This window comes from Cystoisospora suis (genome assembly GCF_002600585.1).
Source record: "Cystoisospora suis strain Wien I chromosome Unknown contig_1058, whole genome shotgun sequence".
NCBI classification, from domain to species: Eukaryota; Apicomplexa; class Conoidasida; order Eucoccidiorida; family Sarcocystidae; genus Cystoisospora; species Cystoisospora suis.
In genome coordinates, this window is record NW_027153859.1 from 1 (window position 1) to 10,205 (window position 10,205).

The window sequence follows — 10,205 nt, forward strand, 5'->3', positions numbered from 1 at the left end:
GCTAATACAGCACCTAAAGATAAAACAAAATGGAAGTGTCGCTTGAACTTTCTCTTGGTTTCCCTACCCCACAGCAAGACGGAGAACCATGCCCGGAGCCGTACTACGACGGATACTTACCATCTCTGGATATCGTCGAGCCTGGCAACACCGAGAGCAACAAGACCTGCGACGGTTTTCTCCTTCAGCGCTTCTTGTTCGATCGAGGTAACGGCTACCAGCTGCTTTCCATAACGGTAGGCGTGCAGCCTCTGTACAGACTCCCCACTCTCCCCTCGCCCACCTTTCACGTCTGGCGTCCCCCCGTTGTCACTTTTCTCTCCATGTTCGGAGAGCCAAGGAAATTTCGCCTGGCTTTTCTGGTCCGCGAGCCTGACGGGGTTTCTGTCTGGATCGTTCGCGCGGAAATAGAACCGGTGTACGCGCAGGTCACGCCAGAGCAAATCCCCTGTTTCTCCTTTAGAAGGCGACTGTAAAGCGTCCGAACTGTCGCTAGCAGAAGAAGGACTCCTGATCCTGGTCCTGCCAGCGGCACTCTGCACGCCTAGGAAGACTCTCTTTCGCACGGTCGGCAAATTCTCTTTCCGAACTTTGACAAAGACGTACACAGGGATCTGAAAACCTGACGAGATCGTGAGGTTTACACGACATTTCGTCGAGAGTCGCTTCAAAGGGGGAGAGAAAAGGCGTACCGCTGGCGAAGCGAGGAAGCTCTTTATGGGAATTAGGGTAGTGCAAAGCTGTGCAAGTGGTTCGAACGCAGGAAGCTGTCTGCATACACTTTCGTCGCTTGACTGGAGCGGGAGTCGCAAGGTCGACGTGGAACACCCGAAGGACCCATCTGAAAAGACAAAGAACTGGAGAGATCAAATGACCTTCTTCTTGTAGCTGTAGCTGCGTCGCCATCGTATGCAAACTGAAATTCTCTTCTCAAAAGTCACCAATGAATTTTCCTTTGTGTCTGTATTTCTGCAGACGCCTCGTGCAACCAGACGAAAAAGTTACCGGACTACGATCTTGTGGCTCCTTCATCCAGATCCCACCTTTGCTGGAATCAGAGCTGTGCCAGACACTTTGCATCTCTATCTAGCGCCAAAAGCCGTTGCGAAGTTCAGCATAGGCGGAGATGTCCCGTCCCATCAAAGCAATCTTAGCGATACCAAAAGCAATGCTGTCAACTGTACGCGTGTACGACACTTTCCCTGAGATACACTTGTGCTAGTCCTCACTCCAAGACCATGACAGAGAGCTGCATATAGTTAGATTCGGTGCACTGTTGAAAAATTTCTGTGTGACGACGAGTGACATTCCCTCAATTCTCCTCCAAGAACGCACGACGGGGCTACAATCCTGTCGGACCTCGAATGCAGGCATGTTGATACTGTCGGCGGGTCTACTACTAGTGAGCGGCGCCTAAGACGACGTGTAATGAAACTTCAAGGCGCTCTAGGACAGCTCAGCCATAGAACCCCGGCTACTGTATTGAATTATTTGTAACCACATAGCAGGATGTGGCTCACCAACAAGAATCAGCTGTACCCGGATGCCGAGATGGTTCAAATGTTCGAGCACAGGAAGCACGTCGTCAGAGTCCGCAAGCGTGGCGCGACAGTCCGAGAAAAGCAGGAAACAGACGTCGTTCTATTGTCATACAGGGACCCACACACACGCACAAGTTCTCCAAAGTTGAGCAACAAGAAATGTCTGGTGTGTAAAAAAAGAATTAATGCCACAGAGACAAGATACGTAGCGTCGATACAGCCAGACGACCCACTCCATTTGCCTCTATCACGCTTGCACTGCTTGGTAAGTATTCTGCGAGGCACGGTGTCAGGTTTATATCCGCGTCTACTGCATCACAGACACAGCGCAGAGGCCTCTAAAGTGCTCCTTCACATTTCACAATATAATCCCTATGTGCTCATCACTCACGAAACTGGTTAAAACCAAGATCTACCACAAGAGAACGCACTCGCACATCAGCCTCGCCGCAAACCACCAACCAGCTCGTCCTTGTCTCGGCTAGGGAGCGCTGTGGCGTACAGGGTGCGCCTAGCATAACCAACCGGGCTTGGAGAGAGGCCGTGATCAGTTTGCAGCCTCTGCGTTCCACAACGTGCGATTCGTGTGCCGACACGGGTATCCCTACTTCCCAATAGTCTGTGCTTGAGCCTGATGTGCACACATGACGCTCAGAGTGTGAAAAGTGATATGCGAAGCATGCGCTTCCGGCCCGGGTACGAGACGCATTGGCCACCGGGCACAATACATACTACATACGCCCATTTGTCCTTCTTCAAACGGTCAGCGATGGCTACAGCAACGTCCGATGTGCTCAAGGGTGCGCCGGTGAAGGGCGGTGCTCATGTGTCTATTGTAAGTGACGTGTGTCGATGTGATATGGAATTGAAGGAGACACGCAAAAGACAAATTCATGAAAAGCAAGTTGCTCTACGATTGTTAGGTCGCCATCGCGGCTAGTTTCAAAGCGCACCTGTGCCAGCTTAGGTCCATACTGTTTTTCAACCATGTTCACTGCAACAACAATCCCGTCGACCGCGTCACTTTTAGCATTCGAGCACTCGGCCTCCTCAACTGCGCGAACGGCTTTCCAAGAGGCTGCCTCAGGCTTGCAGGCTTCTTCCACATTTCTATAACCTCCGTCGGCACCACCTTCCTGGTCGCCCAGGTCCATTAGGCTGTTGTTGGTCCTCGCACCACCGAAGCACACGACACCCACGTCTGTCCGCGCGGAAGTCGCTGCCAGGCGCTGTACGTACTCTAGTGCAGCTCGCTTCATAACCGCAAACGCACTCGTATTCGATGTAACAGGTTCATCAGTTTCGGAGTCCCAGTTACCGGCTGTGTGAGTCCTGTGGCTGTGAACACCAGGGGCTGCGTGGTGCAAACTCGAGGCCGTGGTGCTTACACTCGCGGAGGACAAGGAACTCGTCCGAGCGGACGCAGCTGAGTCTACAGACGATGAAGCTGTCTCAAACTCGCCTGCATAGTTATCTATCGGCGGATTCCCGCGGATCCTTTGCTGCATCGTCGCTCCACAGTCCAAAACAAGTACGACAACGCGTTTGAAGCTCTGTCCAGGTAGTGCCATTTTGTTGCAGAGTGGAAAAAAGAAATGAGTAAATTGTTGGCGGGTTCTGGGCCTCGCCCGATGTTCCGAGCAGATTGGGACTTCTTCTAGCCTCCTCGTACGGCCTTTTCAGCGACGCATCGACATCATTCTCTCGTCCAGATAGTCGACTAGAAAGTTACAAAGACTGTCCGGATGAACATAGGTCACACTGTCAACCGCACACATCCTAGGCAGGCTGCAACACATGACGTTCCCTCACACAGAGACTTTCCAGACGGGAGCTGTTGCTGCCCTAGGTTCCCACGGACAGAGAGAGACAAGCGCAAATGGGAGGGCAACGAACCAGTCGGACAAGGGATGGAAGTAACGTTCCCAGCACATGACGTGCGGCGGGCTTGCATGCGGAAGCCAGACTTGCAATAGCTTTGGGGGCAAAACCTGCCAGATGTGCCTGCAACTCATTTTCTGCGAGGACTAATCTAGAAGACGGGCGCGTCCGACCAGCTGAACGGGCCGACAAAAGAGGGTTCTGGCGGCAGATGAAAAGCCGTCACATGCCATTCCGCCTGTCGGATCCACGGCTAGACTTAGCGAGGAGGCTATGGCGATAGGCTTTACTTCGTAACATTCAAGAAAACGGATTGAGCAGACGACTGGACTGGCCCCTGAGCTTACGGGCCCGAGTTTGCAGCTGCGGACCTCGGAGAGAACACACACCAAGCGTGCTCGGAGAGGCCGAAACGATTGACAGTTACTAACTAACACGCGTAGCTTCGACCACTTCGTTCCGCAGCTATAGTCGCGCGCCTGAGAACTTTCGTCCAGGGGTTGCACAAGAGTTAGTTAGCACAAGTATCTTGAACTCTTTCAGCTGGAGCCGCTGCAGCTCCCTTGATTGCCGTCTGCATGCACCGGGTCACTTCTACGCCCCGAGAAGACGAGATTGGATTATGCAAAATATCAGTTCGTAGCGCACATACTGAACCCCATCTAGAGGAGTCTGCCACTCCGCAGTATGCTGGTGCAGTGCTTACCGCGAGACCGGCGGAGTTAGTCGATGCGTGGTGGCCTCACTGAGAGCCGTCTTGTGTACGGCTCGCCGGTGAACAGGACATGGGGGCTCCCATTGTCCATAGTGCTTCGTGTTAAACAGCCTTCGTTAGGTACGATCCCTATTGCCCTCGCAACTGTCACAAAGGGTAAGACAGCATTGTTTCGCCAATGCCGCTGAGTTTTACCTTTGTCTTCCGGCGCTGGCAGCCACACTACATACGCGCAAGTGCACGCCGTACACCGGTGCGACGGATCGGTCCGTGAACGGGGCTCCTTCTCCTTCACACTACGCAGTCCCCATCGCCGCGCCATCTAGAATACGTAAGCTAGTGTACTGCTGGTACCATCGCGGCTGGAGTCTTCACGGCCGAACACCTGAGCCTTTTTCGGACGTCGTCGTTTCCCCAAAATTGCTGTGGTGGGTGCCGACAAGTGTCAGGCTGGCTGTAGGCGACCCTCGCATCGCGGCAAATTCATCGGAAGAGGCACGGAAAAGCAGTTCTGTGGTTGGCAGACTCGTGCGCCTCCCTCAGAATGTCCGAGCTGAGAACCCTAGGGCAGACGTCCTTTAGCAAGGCATAATACGTTGAACACTCTCGAGTCACGGTCTGACGATTGTCATGCTGAATGTACGCACTTGATTAGTTAGTCCTCATCGGGTTGGTTTTGCAGATCGCACACTCTGCCAAGTCACCCGCTCGAATGCAGACGGAGGCTCCCGGCAGCAATATTTAAGGCCCAGACATTCAAGGTCGAGCCCGAGACACACACACGCCTGGTGGGCACCACCATGCCTCCCATGGGAAACCACCAGCGGACCACGCTGACGAAACGGGAAAGGCGCCACGTGGCGGGTTTGTGTCTCCAAGCTCTTTCAAGGTCTGCGCCTGCAACTTTCCTGCCCCAGTGCGGCTTTTACACTCGAAGAAAATAGCGCTGCCTCGAGTCTTGCTAGGCTCCCGTATCACCTGGTGCTCGTTCGGCGGGTGCCGCTCGCGCTTCATCGGGCTGCGGAGCCGTCCGGGTGGCGAGCTATTTTTCCTCCGTTTCGCCGCTGTGCTGAGGTCCTCTCCGCAATCTCAGGTTGGAGGTTCACGTGCGGCGTTGTTTTCCGGCTGCTTCATGCTCGCAGAAGACTCTCGTTTGCTATGGCCCAGGTATCAGTGACGTCTGTGACACCTGTTTCACTTCAGTATGGCGGGCCATAGCGTTCCAGCTGTTTTCCGCCCCACTAGGTGGCATTCTACTGCCGACGTAACTGGCAGCAAGCGACCTCAGGCAGGATCTTCGGCGTCCTTGGAGGGGACCTGGCCCCCCTGCTGCTACGCGCGCGGCCCTCCTCTCCTCAGCGGCGGCTCGGCTTCTCTGTTTACGTCAGGATACTCAGCAACAATAGAAAGGCTTTACCCGTGCTTCGATCAGGCGGTTCCAGGGGAGGAACCGAGTGACTGCTCTTGTGCTTCTTTCTCCCACCGAACGGCCGCAACCATTGCGGTGTCGAACAGTGCTGGGTCTCCCGTCGTCGTGGTTGCCCCAGTGCTGCCCTTTCCCTGCTACTCAAGTGGGGTAGCTCCAAACACATCTCCTGAAGACACCCCGGGCGATGATCAGAAATGCAAACCAGCCTCACTCACCCTTCCTGTACTTCCGTTTGTTGTCGGCTTAGAAAATGGCCAGGTGTGGCTCTACGGCTGGCAGTCGCAGCCCGTGAGGGCGTCGGCCGAGGAAGAAACACTCGCAAAGTTAGAAGATCCGAAGTGTGTGGCCCAGCACCTGGTGTGTCGACAAATGGCCAGACCTTTGTCAGTCTGCTTCTCTTGGAAGTCGCCGAGGCCTCTGATTCCAAGCACGGAGGGGGGATCCGCATCAGAAGACACTGAGAGGGCCCGGAGTTACTTCGAGGTGTACGTCCTCTACAGCAATGGGGTCGTGGTGGTGTGGAGGCAAGGAAGGAGAGACCGTATAGAGCTTCCGTAAGCGTCTTCTGTACAAAAGAGAGCACACTCTGGAGTGTGCTTCACTCTGTCGTCCCAGAAAGTAGTGAATGCTCCGGTCCGGAGAAGAGGCGGGAGATAGCTGGTAGCTTCACCCAGGCTGCAGAAACAACTTGGCTTGCGTCTGTGAAATGTCGGCAAGTGGACGGCCGCCCTGCCTAGGAATATGACGGAATCTATCGTGACTACTGTTCGATGACACATTCATATTGGACACGTATGGACGACTCCGCGTGAGGGATCGTGGACATGGCCGTGGCTGGCGCCATTGCAGGGATCATACAGAAGCCTGCAAACCCGGGGTTTGTTTTCAGAGCTGTAGTGCATGGCTGCCCGACGCGTCAAAGCTGGCTTCAGTCCTTCCACAATGTTTCTACTGAGAAAGTGTATCCGGTTCTCCCTTGGATAGAAATCCCACTCTTCTTCCCTCGAAATACAAAAGTCCTGGAGCTATGTCTGTCTGTCTCTTTGGCCAGTCGAAATGTAGTCAGTTGTGCTGACTGGATACAAATGAGACAGACGTGTTCGTGCAACAGTGCCCACGGTGTACACACAGTGCGCGGGAGCGCTCCTCTGGTGCGTGCTGTTGTTATTCTCAAGGAAAGTAGAAGGAGCAGTGCATATGAGCGTCCAGGAAGATGGTGGATTCATTGCTGTATCTGCGAATACGCGGAAGCTTACTGTTTTCAAGCGAGTTGACGATGGAGACACCCAGAAAGAGGACGGTTCCCTCTCCTTCCAACGGTGTTTCGAACAAGAGGTCTTCAGGAAACAGCTGAATTCAGCCGTTTCTAAAGGATATCAATTGCAGACAGCGTGGTATGACAAAACAGACAACATGTAAAAGTGCACTACAACTGGTTCGCGTCTTTCTTCTTTCTTGTTTTTTTCTAAGTTTGAGGCACATACACGAGGGCCGACGTTTTGCGTGAACATGCAGCATGAGAGCTTGATAACCTTTCTCTGCTTTTCAAAGCCACTGGTGATCATCTTGCTCTTTCCTGACAGATGTACCTCTCTCATCACTCGGGCAGAGGGAGACGTGTCAAATCTCGGAATCACCGAGGTAACTTGCCTTCCGTATGTACCCCTCTGTTTCCCCCTTTCTTGTGAGTAGTGTCCAGTGAAGACCTTTATCCTCCCGAAGCACAGAAACATCTTGAGTGGGGTGTAGAAGTCACCACAGAAGGACAGTGCAGGCAGATTCTCATCTCGAATGTGCAATATGCTTATAGTGTTGCTTGGCTTGAGTTTTTCTGTTTCGAGAACTTCCGGAGAGCGATGTTGTTACATTTCACTCTTGGTCCAAGAAAACACCTGTCCTCCGACCTCGCGTGGTTGAGTGTCTTCTTTGCAGGCCGGAGGTGCAGGGCTTGCTTGGCGATGGTGTGCTTCCAGACAATATTCATTCCTCTCGATATTTCAAGCACAACTTGCATTTCGTGCCTGCTCACTCAGGCCCGGCACGCTGTGTGCTTTGTATGGACGTCTTGGCTATCCCCAGGACATACACTCGACAAAGTCATACATATGCTGCGCATATGTCTCTTCGAAGAAAGTGTGGAGATCTGCCTTATGCCATAGGCAATGTGCCTATGTGTGCCTTCAGCTCAAGATATGTGTACGCTGTTTGCTATCCACTAGTATACTTGTGTTCCTAACTGTGACCTGTACACCCTTCTTGCCCATTTCTGTTTTACTTCAGGCATCCTGGCAACACGTCCTGTTTGTACATCCCCGGGGCGACAAACGTGCGGGTCCTCGACATGCGTACTATGAAGTTAGAGAGCCTCGCATTCGCGTCTGCAGGTTTTGATCCACTTGTTGTCTTCGACAAAATCGTCTTGGTCTCTCTACAAGCTACAAGGCACGACAGTATCTCATCTCCCCGTTCTTTTCGAGGGGTAGATGGCACAGATTCATCATCATGTAGAAACACATCAAACAAAAGGACACCATCGTCTGTTACTGTCTTGTTGGGTTCTTTTCGGAGCACTGTACGCGCTTGGGATCTCGAGACACATCAGCTTCTCTTCTCCATCGATACAAGTAAGTGGCCGTCTTGGCGTGCTCTTTTTATGCAGGGGGCGTGTCTGTCTCCCCCTTCGCGCGTAAGACGTCCTAATTCAACAGATGTAAATACTGTGGTCAGCCGTTCTTTCTCCACAGATAAGGAAGCCGACCACACTCCAGTCTATTGCGACTGACATCTCGTTCATAGGAGGGTGCCTTTCCAACACGAAAGGTAGCCCTCGAAACCCTCGAGAAAGTCTCGTGTGCCTCAGTGTTTTCCGGCTCTGGGATGACGACCCGGCCCATCGACGAATTCTTTACGCATGGAGAACCTTCCTAGAAACCACGCATCAGCATTACTCCGTCTTCCCCCCCTCCCCCCCCCGGCTTAGAACTGACGGATGCCTGCCCTCTCATATCTGTGTGAGTTTGTGTCCTTTTTCAGTAGAAAAGTTACTTGTACCAGTGACTACAGACGAACACCCTCGGTTGTGCTCTTCTCTTTGCGACTCTCTATTTCTTAGCTGACGAGCTTCCATATTCTCTTTTGCTTTTTCACCCGATAAAGGCCAAGCATGCCCGCATGCCACAGGGACGCCTACTTTCATGCGTATTGCTTGAGAAGGTGAAGACTCAGTCACGGCTCTCACTCAGTGTTGAGCGCAGCGGTCGTCTGTTCTTTGCTTAACCAGGGGTGTCTTCTTCGTCCTTTCTCGTCAGGCTACAGTGGGTCGCCTTCTCGCACTGGCAATGAAGAGAATCTCCTCCATCTGGCGGCGTGGCCTGCTGGCCCTTACTCAGTGAGAAGCAAGGAAAGCGAAGGCAGCGTGAAAGCTGAAGCCGACGTTTCTCCCTGTGTTGAGAGTCTCTCGAGCACGCAGCCATTCTCCCCAGTACTAGATGTCTGTCTAGTGCGGCGGGATGGCGCAATGAGCTTGATGGGATTGAGACCACGTCAGCTTCTGCAGAGGTTGTCTGTCCAGGAGGAGTGCGAGGAGCTGGTAGAAGACGCGAAAGAGAAGAGGCACGGTAGAGACGAGCTTCCGGATGCGACGAGGAAGAAGAATAAAGATGAGAGTGAAGTGGACAACCAAGTGACTATGAAAACAGATCGTGAAAGCGCAGTAGAAGAAAGTTCAGATAAAGAGGGCAAATCCATGGAACCGACTCACAAACAAAGTAAAGATGTCTTTCCGCACTCTGCTGGAGAAGATGAAGCGGTAGAGGTGGATTCTTTCAGAGATGGCCGAGGGATTTCTCCCTCCTTTGAAGGCGGCGATCACGGCAAGGGGGTGTCGAAGCTCTGTGATAGTGAGGAGCGGAAAGCCGGTGGATGTCTGCCTGATAAGACTTCGTCAGCGGTACGGTCTACGTCTTCTCCTCTTCGAGGCAAATCTGAAGAAAGGACAAGTGTTGCCGTGTCTTCATCTAGCAGGGAGTTTCCAGAGACGCATACACCAGAGAGACGAGGAAAGGCAGAGAAAGAAAGTAAGGTCATAGGGGGAGCTGAGAAGGAGATGGCCGAGCCTTCATCTGTACCTTCTCAGAAAGAAGACCGAGACAGCAAGAAAGGTAAGAAGAAGCGCGACGAAAAGAAGAGGAGCAGAGGTGTCTCTACACCACTTCGTCGATTCGTTGAGATGCAGGCAGAAGAAGCAAGTGAAGAAGACAACGAAGAAGGAGGAAACTTATTTGATGACGCCACCATTGTAGGAGGTGTAGAGGAGGGCACAGACGACCGTCGCAGGAGAGGAAGAAGGGGAAGGGAGAAAGAAGATAGACAAAGGAGAAAGAAAAGACGACGAAAAGGTGAGTAAGAGAACTGACCAAACTATGGCCCAAAAGAGCTTGTCTGGCCACACAGTAGCAGCTCGGGGGAAGTGTGGAGGCTTTGACAACAACGAAAGAATGATACAATAGATATGATACAGAAGATTCGAGATGGTTTAGCTTAGCAAGGACATCTATATTTGCGCCTAACTTTGGGCTACAGAGACATATGGGAAGTTGTCGATACGCTCCTTACGTATCGACAACTTCCCATATGTCTC

At 52.6% G+C, this 10,205-nt stretch overlaps 2 protein-coding genes across 2 annotated transcripts; one reads left to right on the top strand and one right to left on the bottom strand.

Annotated features, from left to right (window-relative positions):
- Positions 1-122: 122 nt before the first annotated feature.
- Positions 123-4,326, bottom strand: CSUI_002528 (ku70 ku80 beta-barrel domain-containing protein; the record flags this gene model as incomplete). Its single annotated transcript, XM_068062728.1, has 3 exons — positions 2,495-4,326; positions 1,521-1,641; positions 123-841 (listed from the first exon to the last, which is right to left on the bottom strand). Coding segments are annotated over exons 1-3 (1,458 nt in total), but the record flags the coding sequence as incomplete, so codon positions are not given.
- A 699-nt stretch (positions 4,327-5,025) lies between these two features.
- Positions 5,026-9,971, top strand: CSUI_002529 (uncharacterized protein; the record flags this gene model as incomplete). Its single annotated transcript, XM_068062729.1, has 4 exons — positions 5,026-6,120; positions 6,742-6,960; positions 7,847-8,190; positions 8,875-9,971. Exons 1-4 carry the CDS (start codon positions 5,342-5,344, stop codon positions 9,969-9,971), a joined length of 2,439 nt encoding a protein of 812 aa, XP_067925296.1. The 5' UTR covers positions 5,026-5,341.
- Between the last annotated feature and the right edge of the window lie 234 nt (positions 9,972-10,205).